General features: G+C 31.2%; 1 protein-coding gene across 1 annotated transcript; it reads left to right on the forward strand.

Moving 5' to 3' along the window:
• The first annotated feature begins 976 nt into the window (after positions 1 to 976).
• On the forward strand, positions 977 to 3886 carry LOC107920131 (4-hydroxyphenylpyruvate dioxygenase). The gene is made up of 2 exons (XM_016849665.2): positions 977 to 2235; positions 3566 to 3886. The coding sequence occupies exons 1-2, from the start codon at positions 1103 to 1105 to the stop codon at positions 3741 to 3743; spliced, it is 1311 nt and encodes a 436-aa protein (XP_016705154.1). The 5' UTR covers positions 977 to 1102; the 3' UTR covers positions 3744 to 3886.
• Positions 3887 to 21414: the final 17528 nt, after the last annotated feature.

Below are 21414 nucleotides of genomic sequence, written 5' to 3' on the forward strand. Positions count from 1 at the left end.
CAATTAAAATGTTTTGAAGTTTGAAACTAATTTTAAATAGAGATCATAATTTGAAGATAGTTGGTGCAATTAAATCTTTAAAATAACTCAACTCAATTAAATAATTCTAAATATAAAATTAAATAGTTAAATACAAAATAAATCAAATAATTAATTTCAGAAAAATAATCCAAGTCAATTAATTAATTAATTTTATAAATAAATATTTAAAAAAAAACTTGACCAAAAGTATTGGAAAATTTTGGATTCAATTAATTAAGTTTTGAATCTAAATTCAATTTGATAAATGTGATGAATCTAATTTTATTTTGGTTTAAATGCAAATATATTTAAATTGTTTTTATATTGAATTGATATTAATTTTAATTGATTAAGTATGTATCATAAATGTGACACATGGGTGTTATAAAATTTAATTAATTATTATTTCATTATAATTTAAAAAAATTAAAAGATAAACTGTATCAAATATCACTTAACTTTAATTAATTTTTATTTGTCACTGGACATTTGAAATTTATAAATATGTCACTAATATTATCTCGTTATTATAAAGATGTCACTCCATCATTTAGTGCCGCTACTTGGTAATGGTGTCTAACATGGTACGTGTTTTAAAAAATATTTTCTTTCTTTTTTTAATATTAAAATTTTATGTTTTTATTTCTTTATATATATTTTTTAAGTTATTTCATAGCTTTTTTCACAAAATAAAAAAATAAAAATTAACCAAGGTTGAGTGGGAGTTTACCCAAAATAGAATGATATTTCTTACGTCACGGCTCTGCCGAGCTCGGATCATTGTCATAAACCTCATCTCCTAACGGATCAGTTCATTGTCAATTTTTATTGTAAAAAATAATTTATTTAATAGACCAATTAAAAGTATCCACGTCACCAGAACCACATCTTCCCATGCATCGGTGCTAACGTTACACACTTGTCTAATACCCAAAGGAATTCAACAAATTGGACACGTCATTAATAATTATCCCCCAAAAAAACCAGCACCTCAAAACCATCGCCTACAGAATATAATACCCCATCGATACCCCCTTTTCTCCTTCAATCTCAACGGCAACACCCGACCAGACCCGAAAAAATGGTCCAGACAAACCAGTCTGGTTCCGGCAATGATTTCAAGCTCGTCGGATTCTCGAATTTCGTCCGGTCAAATCCAAAATCCGATCGGTTCACCGTCAAACGTTTCCACCACATCGAGTTTTGGTGTACCGACGCCACTAACGTCGCTCGCCGTTTTTCATGGGGTCTCGGTATGCAATTTGTAGCTAAATCGGATTTATCCACCGGAAATTTGACCCATGCTTCTTATCTCCTCCGTTCCCGTGACCTGAACTTCCTTTTCACTGCCCCCTATTCCCCTTCTATTGCCGTTGCTCAAAACCTCTCCCCTCAATCCACCGCTTCGATCCCTTCTTTTGATCATTCACTCTGCCGCTCCTTCGCTGCCACCCACGGCTTAGGCGTTCGCGCCATCGCCATCGAAGTTGACGATGCCGAAACCGCTTTCACCACCAGTGTCACACATGGCGCGTTACCCTTTTGCCCTCCTACCCCACTCGGCGACGTCGCCACTATCGCCGAAGTCAAACTCTACGGCGACGTCGTTTTGCGTTACGTCAGTTACACCACCACCATAAACTCCGACCATGATTTCTTGCCGGGATTCGAGAAAATAGAAGACACCCTTTCTTACCCTTTAGATTACGGACTCCGACGACTCGACCACGCCGTCGGCAACGTCCCAGAACTCGGTCCCGCTGTTTCGTACGTTAAATCCTTCACCGGCTTCCACGAATTCGCTGAATTCACAGCTGAAGACGTCGGAACTAGCGAAAGTGGACTAAACTCCGTCGTTTTAGCTAACAACGAAGAAATGGTATTACTTCCGATGAACGAACCGGTGTTCGGAACAAAAAGGAAAAGCCAAATCCAAACGTATTTAGAACACAACGAAGGTGCCGGAGTTCAACATTTGGCATTGGTGAGTGAAGATATATTCAAGACGTTAAGAGAAATGAGGAAGAGAAGCTTCGTCGGCGGTTTTGAGTTCATGCCGTCGCCGCCGCCGACTTATTATAAAAAATTGAAGCAAAGGGCAGGGGATATTTTGAGTGATGAACAGATTAAAGAGTGTGAAGAACTGGGGATTCTGGTTGATAGAGATGATCAAGGGACTTTGCTGCAAATTTTCACTAAGCCAGTTGGTGATAGGCAAGTTTTTCTCTGTACTAATCATTTTATTTTCTTCGCTTCTTACAATTATGGATGACATGACAGTGAACACTGAAAACTTCAGACAAACTTTAGTTGATGATTTTTAGATTCAAAGCTTAGATTTACTCTAACCTATTCTTTGGGATTGAATTCTTTTTATTTAAGATTTGAATTTTTTTTCTTCAAGTTTGTCCCTGATATTCTTTTAAAAATTTTAATGTGAGAATAATTGATAAATTTCAGTTGTTAATTTGTATAAAAAAATGTTGAGGTCTAATGTGTGAATAATTGCCTAATTCAGTCCCAATCTAGGATCAATTCTTAATTTCATGCCTAACTTGGATACCTTAATGTAGGAATAGTTGTTAAGTTCGGACCCAAATAGTTATTTAACCTTTAATTTAATGAATTTGGGTGGGTTAATTTTGGTTTTAGTCCCTGTATTTGCTTTAATTGGTATAACTTGGTATGTCTGCTTTTATAATATTATAATATTATTAGAAGGTACGAAAGGATAATACCCTTAAAGTGCTAATTTGTTGCATGTTCAACCAATAATAATGATTAATGAGGTTATTAATTTCGACCTTACTAATAACATTATAAAAATAAAAATAGAATTAAAGTTTCATTTCTGCATAATTAAGGGATTAAAATCAGAACCAGATTGAATTCGGGCATCAAGCTCACTTAGACTTTAGACCTACTAAGATCATCCTAGATGTTAAGTATAGGATTAGATCGAATTTAAGTATTTAGGGGATGAAATTACAGATTTGATTTTTGGATAATTTTTTTTTGGTACAGTCCAAGTTTAAATTGCAATTTAGGATATTAACATTAGAACTCAAACTTTTAAATTCTTTAACAAAAAAATTTGATGAAATTTTTAAATAAAAAAATTAGTAATTTTTTTATCTAATGTATATGAATTAATTTGTTCCTTTTTTTAGTAAAGGGGACAAGTGCAATCTGATTCCCTCAATAAAGCGGCCTTTATAATACTTTTATCGAGAAAAATTAGTTCATATGCCCTTATAGATGTATATTTTCCTCTCTTTTTTTAAGGTATAAATATAATTATATTAATATTTATGATTAAAAAGAATATTACAAGTAATGGACTGAATAACTAATTCAACTTAACAAACTAACCAATTATTGTTAAATCTAGATGAGCACACATACATCTACATATGTTGTAGCACTCTAATCTAAAATCTCAAACTTTTCTAGCTTCAACCTTGTCCTTAAATCAAGTTCTCAACGGCATATATGTAGATTATTTCTTGTTTAGTTAACTAAAGTGGGAACCTTTTATTTTTAGGCCAACCATCTTCATAGAGATAATACAAAGAATTGGGTGCATGGTGAAGGATGAAGAAGGAAAGCAATACCAAAAAGGTGGATGTGGTGGTTTTGGGAAAGGCAACTTTTCTGAGCTCTTCAAATCCATTGAAGAATATGAGAAATCTCTTGAAGCCAAACAATCTCAGAATCCATGACTTGATTGAAAAAAGAAAAAGAAAAAAGGCTTCTTCTTGCTTTATATAAAACTTTATGTTACCTATGTTATTCAAATTTGAATATAAATATCTTATAAACATAATTTTTGTTTTTTGAATAATTTTATTATAGGTTTTGATTATATTTACTCTTTTTGACACAATATCTAGAATTACTTATAACCCATAAATAGGAGGATGATGTCCTTCAGCAAATTCGAACTCATGTCCTCTTGTATTAATAAAATACCTATGCTAATTGAACTAAGACTCAATCGACTATAAACATAATTATAAGCTATCTACTGTGTATGATCTCATAGAACTCTCTCTTTTGCTAGCATATTTACATTTAAAATTAATTCGTTTAAATTATCAGAATTTAGAAATTGAGTGTGATAATAGGTATATTTGGCAACCATTTTTATTTATTGAGTTCAGCATAAGTATTTTTTAAATTTATTTAAAGAATTGTATGTTTATGATCATGTTTAAATTCATCTCGGATAGTGATACTTGAGTGAAAATAAAATGTTGGGATTAACAATTTTTGGTGAAGCAATTGAGATGGATAATGATATTAAGGTATTAAGATGAATAGTTTAATTGAAGGGTGAATGTATTTGAGACGTGATTAAATTAGTCTTTCTTACTGTTAAGTGGATCAATTCAATACTATTGTTATAACAACTCTAACCCTTATCTGTCGCCGGAATAAGGTTATTGAGCATTACTGAACTTTACGGACTAATTTCGAATATTTCATTACCTTTATTATACAAATTAAGAATTAATCATAAATCATTAATATTGTCCTTTAGATAGGATCTCGAGGCCCAATATGCACTTTAGAAGTTAATTAGGACTAAACCGAACATTCAAGAAAATTTTTTCAAAATCTCAAAATTTTTCTTAAAAACAGGGGACACACGCCTATGTGGCCAACCGTGTGGCTCACACGGCCAGGAGACATGCCCGTGTCTTAGGCCGTGTGGGCATTAGATGTGAGACACACGGCCGTGTCCTAGCTCGTGTCCAAATTAGGGTACCTACTGACTTGGGTCACACGGCCAACCACACGCCCGTGTGCTAGGCCGTGTGTGAAGTGTAGGGGTCACACGACCAAGTCACATGCCTGTGCTCTAGGCCATGTGCAAAAAACCTGGGCATTCTGCTTTCAAATTTCAATGTGTAGGGGACACATGGCTAGACTATACGCCCATGTACCAGGTCGTGTGTCACACACGACTGAGACACACACCTGTGTCTCTCCTCGTGTGGACAAAAATAGGCCATTTTAAGGCCACATTTCTCACCCTTTTCGATATTAACCTATAAACATCAATTCAATATCTCAAATAGCCCTAATCAAGCAATAGTTACAAGCCAAATACCATGTTTTAAGCATAATATGTCATTGTAAGATTCATTTATATAAACTTACCATAGAAACTCCATTCATTGAATACTAAAAACTACTACTAAATATATGCATTCAACCATAAAACATGTATCATTCACAACCATGTTTCAAGTTTAACCCTTGTTTAAACCAAACTTATACATGCCATATAAACCATAAGTTGTATTACAAAATCTATCGGAGAAATCTGGATAATGTGGCTTAATGTGTTGATCCGATCCTCCAATCTCACATTAATCTATAAGAAACATTAACAACCCAAGTAAGCTTAATGAAGCTTAGTAAGTTTATTGGTTTTAAAGTTAAATCTTACCAAACCTACTATAATAAATCATAAAACATGCAATTTCACTAACACTTCCTGCCAATCACAATTTCAAATGGTGAATTCACTTGATTGAGCTCAATATCAATAACTACTTAAATTCCATCACTATAATCCATATGACACTTACCAATCATTTTCAAATTAGAGAACATCTTACGGAATTGAGTACATTGTTTTCTTGATGCCATAGTCCAACTATGGTATTGCATATATATTGCCATGGCCAATTGTAACAGCCCAATTTTTAGTGGTGTCGAAAACAGTGGTTTGAGACCACTAAATCCGACAAGTGAGTTCATAAATTTTATTATTTATTGTTTATGAGCCAATCGTGAATTTAGAAAAGCTATGAAATAGTGATTTGTGTTTTAGAAATAATTATTAAATTATTTGGGTTCAAAAACGAGGTATCAAGACCTCAATTTCATAAACCAAGTTGTAAATATTTTTATAAATATTTACTGAGTATTATTGAGTTAGTATTAAAGTTTCGTTAGAAAATTTTAACGTTTTGATAGTTAATTAATTAAAAATGACTAAATTGAAAAATATGCAAAACTTGCAAATTAAAGAAATAATGATTAAATAGCTTAAGTGATAAATAAAGGACTTAAAGGGAAAATTAGCCCAAAGTAGATGGCTAAAACAGTGTAAGCAGAAAAAAACAAAGAAATTGGATGATTAATGGGCAAAATGGGAAATAAAATAAAAATTAATTAGATAAAAATGAGACTTAAAAGAAATCTAGATATTTCTTCACAATTCTTCAGCCAAAAACACAATAGGAGGTCTCCAAGAAGCTGGATTTTCATATTTTTACTCCCTGTGAGTTTACTTCTTGATTATTTCTTGTAACTTTTATGTTTTTGTGACTTTTACAATTAGGTCCAACTATTTAATTCATTAGTTTTTGATTTCATGAATAACTTTGTAAGTTACCATTGATGAGTGCTGGAAGTTTATGATGAATTAACATAGATTTAAATCTTTAATTTTATTATTTGATGATTTTATCAAGTGGTTTTAGTAGAAATTAATTTTAGAACCTAATTGTGAAAAGGTTAATAATTAGGGTTTGATGTTGAAATTTTTAATGTCAAAGGCTGTGAAATAGCCCATAATACTTAGATAAAGTGTTAATTAATAAAAATTAGCTCCATTGATGGGTTAATTGATCAGGGACTAAATTGTAAAAATTGTAAAAATTAGGGTAAATGTGTAATTTTTAAAATTGAAGGGAATAAATTGTGAAGTGAATTAGAATTAAATTAGATGCTAATGAATGAATAATTTTACATTGTAGATCAAGAACTTGAAGATAAACGCGAAAAAGAGAAAATAACATATTAGTCCCTGAATTTTTACAACCTCTATAATCTACCTCAAGTAAGTTCATATGGTTGAAATTTCATGATAAATTGTTGATTTAGGAATGATATAATGTATTATTTCATATATTTGTTATTGGTTTGTGATTATTGTAATAATATGAAAATCGAATTGAATGTTCAAATTAAGTGGAACGCAGGATTATTCAATGGCACAAGATGAATTGACGGATAAGACCATGGTTGGAACATGGCAATATTTAAATATAAAACCATAGCTGGGCTATGACATTTCAGTGAAAAGACCATAATTGGGTTATGGCACTGTGAACGTAAGACCATGGTTGGACCATAGCAGTATATGTGTAAGAGCATAGTTGGGCTATCGCATCCTGATGATAAGACCATAACTGGATTATGGCATTACGAGTGTAAGACCATGGCAGGACCATAGCAATATACGTGTAAGAGCATAATTAGACTATGTCATTAAGAAAACAATGTACTCATTTCTGTAAGACGTTCTCTAATTTGACAATGATTGGTAAGTGTCATATGGATTATAGTGATAGAATTTAAGTAGTTATTGATATTGAGCTCAATCAAGTGAATTCACCATTTGAAATTATGATTGGCAGGAATTGTTAGTGAAATTGTATGTTTTATGATTTGTTATAGTAGGTTCGGTAAGATTTAACTTTAAAACCAATGAACTTACTAAGCTTCATTAAGCTTACTTATGTTGTTAATGTTTCTTGTAGATTAATGTAAGATTGAAGGATCAGGTCAACACATCAGGCCACACTATCTAGATTTCTCCGGTAGATTTTGTAATACAACTTATATTTTATATGGCATGTAAAAGGTTGGTTTAGAAGAGGGTTAAACTTGAAACATGGTTGTGAATGATACATGTGTTTATGGCTGTATGCATATATTTAGTAGTAGTTTTTAGTATTCAATGAATAGAGATTTTATGGTAAGTTTATATAAACGAGTCTTACAATGACATATTATGCTTAAAACATGGTATTTAGCTTGTGATTATTGCTTGATTGGGGTTATTTGAGATATTGAGTTGATGTTTATAGGTTAATATCCAAAAGGGTAAGAAATGTGGCCTTAGAGTTACCTATTTTTGTCCACAGAGGTAGACATGGGCGTGTCTCAGCTGTAGTCTGGTCGTGTGTCCCCTGCATCTTGAAATTTCAAAACAGAATGCCCAGGTTTTTGCACTCGGCCTAGAACACGGGCATGTGACTTGGTTGTGTGACCCCTACACTTCATACACAGCCTAGCACACAGGCGTGTGGTTGGCCGTGTGACCCAAGTCACTAACTACCCTAATTTGGACACGGGCTAAGACACGGCCGTGTGCCTCACAACGAATGCCCACACGACCTAAGACATGGGCGTGTCTCCTGGCCGTGTGAGCCACACTGTTGGCACACGGGCGTGTGTCTTGTTTCTAATGAAAATTTTAAGATTTTGAGAAAATTTTCTTGAATGTTCGGTTTAGTTTTGATTCACTTCTAAAGTGTATATTGGGCCTCAAGGGCCCATATAAGGGACAACATTAAGGATTTTGATTAATTCTTAATTTTTATAATAAAGGTAATAAATATTCGAAATTAGTTCTTAAAGTTCTATAATGCTCCATAACTCTATTCAGGTGACAGATAAAGGTTAAGGGTGTTACATTTATTGGTATCAGAGCTTCAATTTAGTCGATTCTCGAAACTAATGTAACGTGTAAAGTGTCTAAAAATACATGCCATATAAATCTGTGATAGTGTGATGTGTATGATACAATCTAATTTTTGTTTTTCTTATAGATTGTAAAGACGTCAAATAAATCTGAACATGCTGAACATGATGAAGCTAATAACAGAGTACAAACATCTAAACATGGGACAAGCAGTAGTGTCCTAATTTCTCCAATGCAACAGCAAGAACTTAAACATATGTTATATGAATATATGAACCAATGGTTTAATGAGATGATGCAAGAAAGAAATTAGGCTCAGCAACCTCCTCCCTTTACTGCACTATCTGCAACACCCCCGGTCATACCTCCACCTCCTCCGATAACTGAATTAAGTAAGCATACTCCGGTAGAAAAACTCAGAAAGTTTGGGGTCGAATAATTTCGGGGTAGGTCAGATGATGACCCAGTCAAAGCTGAGTATTGGGTTCAAAATACAGTGAGAGTTTTTGAAGAAATGGCTTGTTCTTTATAAGATTATTTAAGGTGTGTTATTTCCTTATTGAAACAGGAATCATATAATTGGTGGATAACCATTGTGGCTGTAGCACCAAAAGAGAAAATCACTTCGAAATTTTCCCAAAGTGAATTTAAAAAGAAATATGTCAGTAAGAGGTATATGGATAAAAAAAAGAGGGAATTCCTTGATTTGTGACAAGGTAATCGATCAGTAGCTTAGTACGAAAGAGAATTTGTATACCTCAACAGATATACTCGAGAAATTGTATCAACCGAAGAAGAAATGTGTATTTGGTTTGAGGAAGGGCTAAATGATAAAATTAGAATGATGATTGGGGACAATGAAATAAGGGAATTTATTGTTCTGTCAGATCGTGCTCAGAAAATGGAAGAGGTATATAATAGAAAGATGCAACGAGAAAGAAGGAATAAAGAATCCTACAAGAGAAGCTCCTCCAAATATTTTCAACATTTCCAGCTATAAAGTTTTGAGATGATTCCAGTCGATCTACCTCAATGCCGGAGCGATCAAGTAAGAACAAGTTGACTTAACAGGATTTCGGGGTAACTGTTAAACCTGCAGCTAGTGTTGGCGGTGTACAGAATGTTTCCAGGCCTAGATGCAAATATTGTGGGAAGTCTCCCTCCAATGAATGTAGAGGCAAAACAGGAGCTTGTTATAAGTGTGAGGCTGCTGACGATTTTATTCAAGATTGTCCTCAACTGCTTAAAGAAGAGGAAGAACAAAAAGAAAAGTAATTAGCCACTTCTCAAAGAAGTAAATGTTCGGGTCAAAGCAGGGTTACTGGACTGCTCATTCGGGTATGGGAGATTCGACTACTCGGTCAAAACCTAGGGCACTTGTACGTACTTATGCTATATGAGCTAGAGAGGAAGCAACAGCTCCAGACATAATTGCTGGTACTTTCTATCTTTTCGATGTTACTGTGTATGCATGAATTGACCCTGGGCCTACACATTTTTATATTGCACTGCATTAGCATTAGAAAAGAAATTGTCTGTTGAATCTACTGATTATGATGTTCAAGTCACAAATCCATTAGATCAAAGTGTGATAGTTAATCTAGTGTGTCGTGACTATCCACTGAAAATAAAATGCTGTAAATTTCGTGCTGATTTGATGCTACTACCTTTTTCGAAAATTTGATGTTATTTTGGGAATGGACTGGTTGACAAAGCATGATGATGAAGTACATTGTAGAGAAAAGCGGATTGATCTGAAATGTTAGACAGGTGAAATGATTATTGTTGAATCTGAAAATTCGAAAGGAACTGTTAGAATTATTTCAGCTTTTTCAACTCAAAAGTTAATGCGGAAAGGTAATGAGGTATTTTTAGACTACATTCTTGATACTCGGGGTTTTAAATCAAAGTTAAAATTGTTACTAGTAGTTAATGAATTTACTGATATGTTTCATGAGGAATTGCCCGAGTTTACCATCTGATCGTGAAATTGAGTTTCTGATTGATGTGATTTCGGGAACAGCTCTGATATCAATAACATCATATAGAATGACACTCGCTGAGTTAAAGGAATTAAAGACACAGTTGCAAGAGTTACAAGATAAAAGGTTCATCAGATCGAGTATGTCTCATTAGGGTGTACCTGTTTTATTTGTGAAAAAGAAATACGGATATTTAAAATTGTGCATAGATTACAGATAGTTGAACAAGGTTATAATCAATAATAAATATCATTTGCCTAGAATTGATGATTTGTTTGATCAGTTGAAAGGTGTTGCAGCATTTTCAAAGATAGATCTCAAATTTGGGTATTACTAGTTGAAAGTTAAAGAGTGTGATGTACCGAAAACTGCTTTCAGAACTCAGTATGGTCATTATGAGTTCATGGTAATATCATTTGGTTTAACTAATGCTCCTGCTACTTTTATAGATTTAATGAATCAGATTTTTCAACCTTATTTGGATAGATTTGTAGTTGTGTTTATTGACGATATATGGATATATTCCAAGATAAAATTCGAGCATGCACAACACTTAAGAATTGTGTTACAGACTTTGATAGAAAAGTAGTTGTATGTAAAGTTTGACAAATGTGAATTTTGGTTACATGAGGTTGGATTTCTGGGTCATATTGTGTCAGCTGAAGGGATTTGAGCAAAGTGTCTGCAATGGTGAATTGGAAAATTCCAAATAATATAACAAAAGTGTGAAGTTTACTGGGATTAGCAAGATACTATCGCCGTTTTGTTAAGAATTTCTCGATGATTGCTTAATCCATGACCCGATTACTATAGAAGTAATGAATTTGTGTGGTCTGATGAATGTCAGCAGAACTTTATCAGTTAAAGAAGATGTTGGCAGAAGCTCTAGTTTTGACTCAACCAGAGTCGGGTGTGTTGTATGTTATATATAGTGATACGTCTCTAAATGGTTTGGGTTGTGTGTTAATGCAGTCAGGAAAATAATGGCCTATACTTCACGGCAATTAAAACCGCATGAAAAGAATTATCTTACACATGATCTTGAGTTGGATGCAATCATTTTTGCTTTGAAAATTTGGAGACATTATTTATACAGTGAGAAATGTTATGTGTACACAGATCATAAAAGTATGAAATATTTGATGACTCAGAAGGAGTTGAATTTGAGACAGAGACGGTGGCTAGAGCTATTGAAAGATTATAACTTGGTTATTGGTTACCACCCGGGAAAGGCAAATGTGGTTGTTAATGCACTCAGTCGAAAGTCATCTTTGTTTGCACTTCGAGCGACGAACACTTATTTGTCTCTTAATGAAGACAGTTTTGTATTAGTAGAGTTGAAAGCAAAACTTCTGTTCTTTCAGTAAATTCGGGAGTTGCAAGATAATGACCCGAAATGGGTGTTAAAAAGACAGATGGTTCGGGACAAGTTGAGTTCTGAGTATATCATTGATGATAACGGTATGTTGCATTATCACAATAAAATTTGTGCTCCGAACAAGTCAGATCTGAAAAATGATATTTTATCTGAAGCTCACAGTAGTATGTATTCCATTCATTCGGGTAGCACGAAAATGTATAGTGATTTGAAAAGAATGTATTGGTGGACAGGTATGAAACAAGAAAATTTTGAATTTGTGGCAAAGTGTCTGATTTGTCAACAAGTTAAGGTTGAACATCAAGTGCCAACGGCTTTGTTACAACCTGTCATGATTCCTAAGTGGAAATGAGAGCATGTCATAATGGATTTTGTATCTGGATTACCTATGACTCTAAGAAAGAAAGATTTGATTTGGGTGACTGTGGATAGATTGACAAAGTCAGTACATTTTATCCCGGTTAGAACAGATTTTTCCCTTGAGAAATTAGCAGAATTTATATGTCTAAGATTGTGAGACTATACGGGGTTCCAATATCTATTATTTCGGATCGAGACCCAAGTTTTACATCGAGGTTTTAGAGTAAACTACAAGAATCCTTGGGTACTAATCTGAATTTCAGCACAACATTTCATCCTCAGACTGAAGGGCAATTAGAACGAGTGATTCAGATTCTGGAAAACATGTTGAGATGTTGTATACTTGAGTTTGGAGATAGCTGGGAAAGGTATTTACCCTTGGCTGAATTTGCATATAATAATAGTTATCAGTCTAGCATAAAAATGGCACCATTTGAAGCTCTCTACAGACGAAAATGTAAGACTCTATTGTAATGGTCTAAATTGAGTAAATCCAAGTTAGTTGGAGTTGACTTGATCCGAGAAACTGAAGAAAAAGTTTGAATCATCCGAGACAATTTAAAAGCTGCTTCAGATCGTCAGAAATCATATGCGGATTTGAAAATAAGAGATATAGAATTTTCGGTTGGCGATCGAGTGTTCTTAAAAGTTTCTCTGTGGAAAAAAGTATTACGGTTTGGTAGAAAAGGGAAACTGAGTCCAAGATTTATTGGACCGTATGAGATAAGTGAAAGAATTGGCCTTGTGGCTTATCGATTAGCTTTACAACCAAAACTTGAGAAAATTCATAATGTGTTCCATGTATCCATGTTAAGACAGTACAGATCAGATCCTTCACACGTGATTCCTCACACTGAAATTGAGCTTCAACTGGATATGACTTATTCAGAAGAACCGGTGAAGATTTTGGCTCGAGAGGTTAAAGAATTACGAAATAAATGAGTATCGTTAGTTAAAGTATTGTGGCATCGTCATGGTTCAGAGGAGGCAACCTAGGAAACAGAATAGTCAATGAGATCACAGTATCTGAATTTATTCGTAGGTAACAAATTTTAAGGATGAAATTTCTTAAAGGGGGAAGTTGTAATAGCCTAATTTTTAGTGGTGTCAAAAATAGTGGTTTGAGACCACTAAATCCGACAAGTGAGTTCATAGATTTTATTAGGAAATGAGCCAATCGTGAATTTAGGAAAGCTATGAAATAGTGATTTGTGTTTTAAGAATAATTATTAGATTGTTTGGGTTCGAAAACGAGGTATCGAGACCTCGATTTCATAAATCGAGTCGTAAATATTTTTATAAATATTTACGGTGTATTATTGAGTTAGTTTTAAATTTTCGTTAGAAAATTTTAACGTTTTGATAGTTAATTAATTAAAAAGGAATAAATTGAAAAATGTGCAAAACTTGTAAATTAAGGAGATAATGATTAAATAGCTTAAGTGATAAATAAAGAAGGAATTAAATGGAAAATTAGCCCAAAGTAGATGGCTGAAACGCTGTAAGCAGAAAAAAACAAAGAAATTGGATGATTAAAGGGCAAAATGGGAAATGAAATAAAAATTAATTAGATAAAAATGATACTTAAAAGAAATCTAGACATTTCTTCACAATTCTTCAGCCAAAAACACCATAGGAGGTCTCCAAGAAGCTGGGTTTTCATAGTTTTACTCCATGTGAGTTTAATTCTTGATTATTTCTTGTAATTTTTATGTTTTTGTGACTTTTATAATTAAGTCCAACTATTTAATTCATTAGTTTTTGATTTTATGAGTAATTTTGAAAGTTACCATTGATGAGTGCTGGAATTTTATGATGAATTAACATAGATTTAAAGCTTTAATTTTATTATATGATGATTTTATCAAGTGATTTTAGTAGAAATTTATTTTAGGACCTGATTGTGAAAAGGTTAAGAATTAGGGGTTGGTGTTGAAATTCTAAATGTGAAAGGCTGTGAAATATCCTATAATACATAGATAAAGTGTTAATTGAGAAAAAATTAGCTCCATTGATGGGTTAATTTATCAGGGACTAAATTGTAGAAATTGTAAAAGTTGGGGGTAAATATGTAATTTTGAAAATTGAAGGACATAAATTGTGAAGTGATTAGAATTAAATTAGATGCTAATGAGTGAATAATTTTACATTTTATATCAAGAACCTAAAGATAAACGCAAAAAAGAGAAAATAACATATTAATCCATGAATTTCTACAACCTCTATAATCTACCTCAAGTAAGTTCATATGGTTGAAATTTCATGATAAATTGTTGATTTAGAAATGATATAATGTATTATTTCATATATTTGTTATTGGTTTATGATTATTGTAATAATATGAAAATCGAATTGAATGTTCAAATTAAGTGGAACGCAGGATTGAGTAGGACTGTTCAGTGAAACAAGATGAATTGACGGATAAGACCATGGTTGGACCATGGCAATTGTAAAGAATCAAATATGGCCAAATTGAAGCAGAGTTAACATAATGTATAAGAACTAAATTGATCTATTTAATGATAAAGAGACTAACTTAATACAATTCTTATAATACATGAATCTCTCGAATAATTTAACCTTAATTGAAGTTAGGCGTAACGCATGTTAGAATGTGAGAAGCATTATCAAAATGTGGAATTAAAACTTAGAGCTCCTTCAATCCACCTCACTAGGAACAGATGTTGCAATATTTTTGTATGGATCACACATGGAGACTTAAAGAAAGCTATTTTGCTCATTAAGTGGCTAACAATAAAAAGATAGATACAAACCACGTGTTAAGGGCTAAGGCCAAAGAATAATCATCGTCGCCTATAAATATCCATTCTTGGCCTTAGGAGGGATCTTCTTCCCCTCCAAACTCTCTACTTTTATATGCTATACATTTTTCTTCCCTTTCTCTCAGCACTTCATCACCATGTGAATCACCATTTTCCACCTCCTCTCTCTTTTATACTTCAATAACTGTATACTTGTATCCAACACATTAAACAACTATTCCCGAGCATTTAGATAACTTGAGCCATGTAAGTATAAACATGATATTCTTTTACAATTGCAAAATGCAGCTAAATGTTTAAGTTTTAGTGTTTTGAAAATTCTTCAAATAACTACGACATATTTTGCATCTTTGATATTTGTTATAATTGATCATGGTAATCAAAAAGCGAACTATTTATGTCTCTCTTAATTATTATCTTCTCTTAGGTATACCTAAGAAAATTGTAACTAATTTTTTTTCCTCACCATATATCTTCGTTCTTGACTATTAGTTATGGAGTCACTTAAGTCTTTTCCCCCAACCATCCATCATTTTCTTTAATTGTCATCTTCAAAGTTTCTTCTTCATTAATTTCCAAACATGTTTTATATTACTTTGAATTTAATAATTTTCAATTAATCCAAGTCATCCCCTCTTAGTAATCTCTTATGAACTTTTTCTTCACTTTGATTTGCATCGATTCTAGCTTTTTGTTTATCGTTTCATTTAAGTCACTAAATTGTTAAAATTGTTGTTGTATGGTCTTCTTTGTTTGCACCTCTTGCACTAATTGAAAGTTCTCCTTTCTTTTTTTCCTTCTACAGTTCAATTTTTTTTTTAAGAAACAACTTTAAATGTTACGAATCTGCGAATCAAAATATCAACAGTTTTCTTCTTCGATCTTTGACACTGACTATCATATTGATCTAAGGTATGTTTTTTTGCTCATCAATGGATATTGATCCACCATACTAATCGCCAAATCATCGCTTGGAGCTTGCTAGTCGGGCTTAAAAAAAACTTAACAACCCAATGATTTAAATAAAAACTTTTGAATAGTTAAGTGACTTAAATGAACTATCAAATAATTTAGTGATCGCTTTGTAACTTTTTGAAGTAAGTGACTAAAACATAAATTAACTAATAGTTTAGTGATCTTGGGTGTAATTTACCTTTATTATAATTGATCATGGTAATCAAAAAGCAAATTCAAATGACAAGTCAAGGGCTTTTGATCCTAAAAAATAGAAATTTGACTTTTTGATAAAAATTATTAAATCGAAAGTTAATACATGGTAAAATTGCATTTTATTCTCTAAAAAGATCGTTTAATCTTTTCAAAAATGGTGCCATCATAAATTAATACCAAATAAATGATAAAAATCATGCTTTACCTCTCAAAGTTTATAATTCATTCCACCCTCTAAAAATATTTCTAACTTCACCCCTAATGATAATATTAATTAAATCTACAATCACAATCAGGGGCAACCAAAAATAAAAATTGCTTATGTTATCTCTTTAATTTTTAGAAAATTACAAGTTAGCATAATAATAAAATTATATTTTGATCTTTTAAAAAATTTTATTCATTTTTAATCCTCCTAAAATAATTTCCTAACTTCGCTTCACGATACAACCGAAATAACTTCCCATTTTCATCTTTCCAAAAGAACTAAGAATGAAACTACTTTTGACTTTGATTTTCCATATTTAGATATACATTCCCTGCCACCTACTTCAATTATTTATGTCTCTCTCAATTATTATTTGTTCTTAGGTATACCCAAGAAATTGTAACTTACTTTTTTTCTTCACCGTATATCTTGATTCTTGAATATTAGTAATGGAGTTGTAAGTTTTTGCACTTAATTCCTTTCCCAACCATCCATCAAAAAGAAAATTCAATGTCATCTTCAAAGTTTCTTCTTCATTAATTTCCAAACATGTGTTTATATGACTTTGAATGTATATCATTTTCAATTTAATCCTAGTCTTCCCCACTTAGTTATCTCTTATGAATTCCTTCTTCACTTAATCGACATTGCTTACGCTTTTCAATCCCAATTTTTCAATTGAGGTTTCTAAACAAATCCACATTGCATTCCCCGGTCCTTGTCTTCGTCCTTGTCATCGTCGTCGTGGTCATTATCAATAAGTTTTCTACTATTTTTCGGGGAAGAGGTGGGCTGACTGGTTGTGCTTACGTGAGAGGGTGAACTTTGAAAGTAGAAGAAGGGTTGAAAAATGTGATGTGAAATTTAAGTAGAGTCCTATGCAGGGTTTCTATGTTGACATTGTAATACATACTTAAAAGGAAAATAAAAATAAAAACTAGAAAGTTTCCGTTTAATAGATATGTATTAACATCATTTAACATGTTTTCAACAAAATATTCACCTATAGAAGAGGCATTTTATGAAAATCGGATTTGGGGTGGAGCGAGATAGGATGGGATGGATTTCAATTAAAATTTTCAAGTCGGAAAGGTGCGAATGTGGGGGCTGAGTTGAATTTATAAAATCTTGGAGGCACTAAAGTTAAAAATTCTTAGTCAAAATGATTTAAATTGATGAATTATGAATTCTTAAGTGGGCCAAAAATTGAAATCTTCCATTTAACTAAGGGCTAAAATGAACTTAAATTAAATTATTAATTATTGAAGGGCTAAAAATGCAATTATTCTGTATTAGCAGAAGGCCAAACCTCCTGCTTGCCCCTAACTTTGTGTTAGGTTTAGATGAAACCCGCTTGCCCCATCAAAATACCCTCTTTTTTCCTTGCCTTGATTTTGATTATTGCTTCGAATTAGGATTTTTTTTTAATTTTAATATTTGAACCGATTACCAAAAAAATCAACTAGAACTTGACTTGTCCGAAATAATAAATAAATTTTTATATTATATTATTATTTGAAATATATATAAAACAGGTAATATGTTATAAAGTATTATAAATGTTTAAAACAATTAATTAAAGTATAAAAATATCCCTTTTGAATAAAATGGTTATATTTCAATTTTAGACCTCTTAAAAATTATCAATTAAATTTATTTTTTTCACCATAAAATTTTTAGATTCGACCCCCAATAATTTAATATTTTCATCTTGACCCTTAATAAAAAAAATGATGTCTTCGTTGTCATCCGAAACTTTGAAATTAGGTACAAAGAACACAAAATTATTTGATATGATGTAAATAAACTCTCCCAATGTGTAAACTTGAAAAAAAAAAAGTTGACAAATAATAATATACAAGAACAACAACACAACATAATAGAATTTTAAACCTTTTGACACAATATTTTATGGTTTTTTTTCTCATGTAAAAAACTCATGCAAGACTGTAATTTTTTAATTGTAAATTGCCATTTGATTTTTTTTAATTGGTAGGTTCAAATTTCAAAAAAAAAAATGGTATTATTGTAGTAATTTCTTGAGGTTGAGGCAAACCTAACGTGATTGCGTGATGGGAACTCCAGGCATTAGCCTCCTCCACACATTCCCCATTCCCAATTTATTTAAATTTCCTTATTTTCGTTTTGGTCAAACATTATTTAAAAAAAATGTATTCAATTAAAATATAATTTAATTCATCTAAAATATGTTTAGTATATCATTTGGTATTCGAGTTTGATACTTTTTTTTAATGTGGTACATGTGTTATTTCTTGTTACTTATATTTAACATAAGTTATATATTTTGGTACCCAAAAGTAATAGTGTTTTAACTATTTATAGTGTTTAATTCGGGTTTTAGAGTTGATTTGATGAAAGTTAATTATTAATATTATTAGGTTTGAATTTTTCATGTTTTTGTTAATAGAATAATTTTAGTGTTAATTACGAATTTATTTAATTTTACACTTAATTTGTCAAATATAGTCTGATGAATGTGATTAATTTAATTCAAGTTTTAGGGTTCATTTAATGAAAATTAATTTATGATATTATTAACTAATTATAAATTTTCATCAAATCAACTTTAAAACTTGAATTAGACACTAAGAGGTTAACATCGTTACCCTTGAGTATTAAAATGAGTACCCATGTTAAAAAAAATGTCAAACTTAAGTACCAAATTACGTCAATAAAATGTAGTTTAATTCAAAAAATTTAAAAATTTTCATTTTATTATTTAAAATATATTAATTTCAAATATATATATAACTTTAAAATGTTCTTATAATAAAACAACAACTAATCCCTAAACCAACTTTTCTTACATTGGCCACTATTTTTTTTGTCTAAATTAGTTCAAGAACTTGGTAACTTTTCTCAATTTGATCCTTAAACTTGAATTCCATTAAATATGATGATATGACACAATCTTAGGCTGGTACATTATCGCTTGAATTTTTTATAGAAAATCAAAACTTTTATATATTTTTAATAATGTATTATATTTTATGTATTTTTTAAATTTTCAAGCGATAATATGGTTCAATCTAAATTCAAAGACTAAATTAGAAAAAGTTGTCAAATTTCGAAATTAGTGTAGACCAAAAAATTAAAGGCCAAGTTGTAAAAGTTGTTAAGTTCGAGGACTAAATATTACTTTATCCCTTAATGATCTAAAATTTTAATGTATTTTTCAATTAAATTAATTTGATGAGATGTTAAAGAAGAAAAGAAAATGCATTTAGAATCATTAGTTAAAATGATAAATTTTATTGAATTATTTCTTTGAAGTAATTACATAATTTTTTTTATTTTGGTACAATAAATGAAAACATTTTAAACTCGTAACTAAAAATTTTTAATGAATTAATTTAAGCAAACTTATTAAAGCTGTAATTAATTATCAACTTCTTTGAAATTCAATTAAACTGGTACATTTTATAAGATTAATATATTTTTTAGTCCCTGAATTCAACAATTAGATTTACTTTTGTACTTTAAATTGGTAATTAAATCCACTCTTGATCCTTGAGCTCAGAGGCGATTCTAGGGGGCTGGCTGGGCCCCGGCCCCCCTAAAATAAAAAATGATCATTTAGGTTCTCTATTTAAAAAAAAAAATTAATAAAGGTGAAATTTCACTTTGACCCTCCTAAAATTATAAAAATTCAATTTAATTCTTTAAAATTATAAAAATTAAGACTATAAAAAATTAAAAATTCTTTCGGCCCCCTAAAAAATTGTTTTACCTTCGCCCCTGCTTGAGCTTAGTAAATGTAAAACTTCAATAGCATAGCACAATCTCAAAAGTGCCACATATCAAATTTTGATGGAATCCAAGTTCAATGATCAAAATAGACTTAATTGTCGAGTTTAGATACAAAAGTAAACGAAAAAATACGAATATCAAAATGAATCTAATTGCTAAATTTAGGGACTAAAAGTTATATTAATCCTATTTTAATGAAATTTGTACTAAAAATATAAAATTAACTTGAGGAGAATTAATTATTACAGTTACCAAAGGTATCACGACAAACAAGATGAAAGTATTGTGTGATTCTAGGGGTATTTCTTTATTTTATTAATTTAGAAATAATTTGCTGTTTTTTTTTTTGAACTCTTTGATCAACAGTAATTTTGTCGGATTTACGGAAAATAATATTTTTGTTAAGTTTCTAATTAATTAATTAACCAAGACTTTTGAAAAATGTGAAATTTAAAATAATTGAAAACATTAATACTGCATTTTCAAGTTCCAAAGCATGCATTGTCATGTGCTACTTATTTTTAGGTTAAAGTAGACTATTATTACCTCTCATAGATTTAATCCTTATACTTTAATTTAGTCAATTTTACTCCCCATATTGTTTGAATTTTGTAATTTAAATCATAGCTTAAACGATAGCGGTTAAATCTATCAAGTTAAATTCCACTGTTAGTCATGTAATTGTATTATACGTAAGTTGTAGATTTAATTAATGTTCTTTAATTTAATCATATTTATTCTCCGTACTTTTCAAATTTTAAAATTTTAGCCCTGACCTAAATAATAGTTATTATAGCCATTAACTAAAATCACATGGTATTTTTTTTGTGAGTATTGCGTAAAAATAACAAGTTAACGTGACATTACACATGTGATAATATATTTACCACATGATTTTGAAAAATAGTATCATTTAACTTTACGAATTTAGTAGTTACCATTTGATCAGGATTGGAATTTCAAATTTTGAAAAGTATTTACACATAATACAAGGACTAAATCATAATTTGACCTTAGTATTTTTGCTTTTAGGTCTTTCAACATTGCACAAAGATACTAACGAGTGACATTCATTCCCTTTATTTTTTTTATTCGGAAGATTGTGAAATTATTTATTAATTATGCAATCAATGAACAAATTGCCCCTTTTTAATTGTAAATGTCTCTTTTAATGCATTATTAATTTATTATCCCCTAGTCTTTGCAACGTGGTTGTTTAGATTAAACTCCAA

This window comes from Gossypium hirsutum, chromosome A07 (genome assembly GCF_007990345.1).
Source record: "Gossypium hirsutum isolate 1008001.06 chromosome A07, Gossypium_hirsutum_v2.1, whole genome shotgun sequence".
NCBI lineage: Eukaryota > Viridiplantae > Streptophyta > Magnoliopsida > Malvales > Malvaceae > Gossypium > Gossypium hirsutum.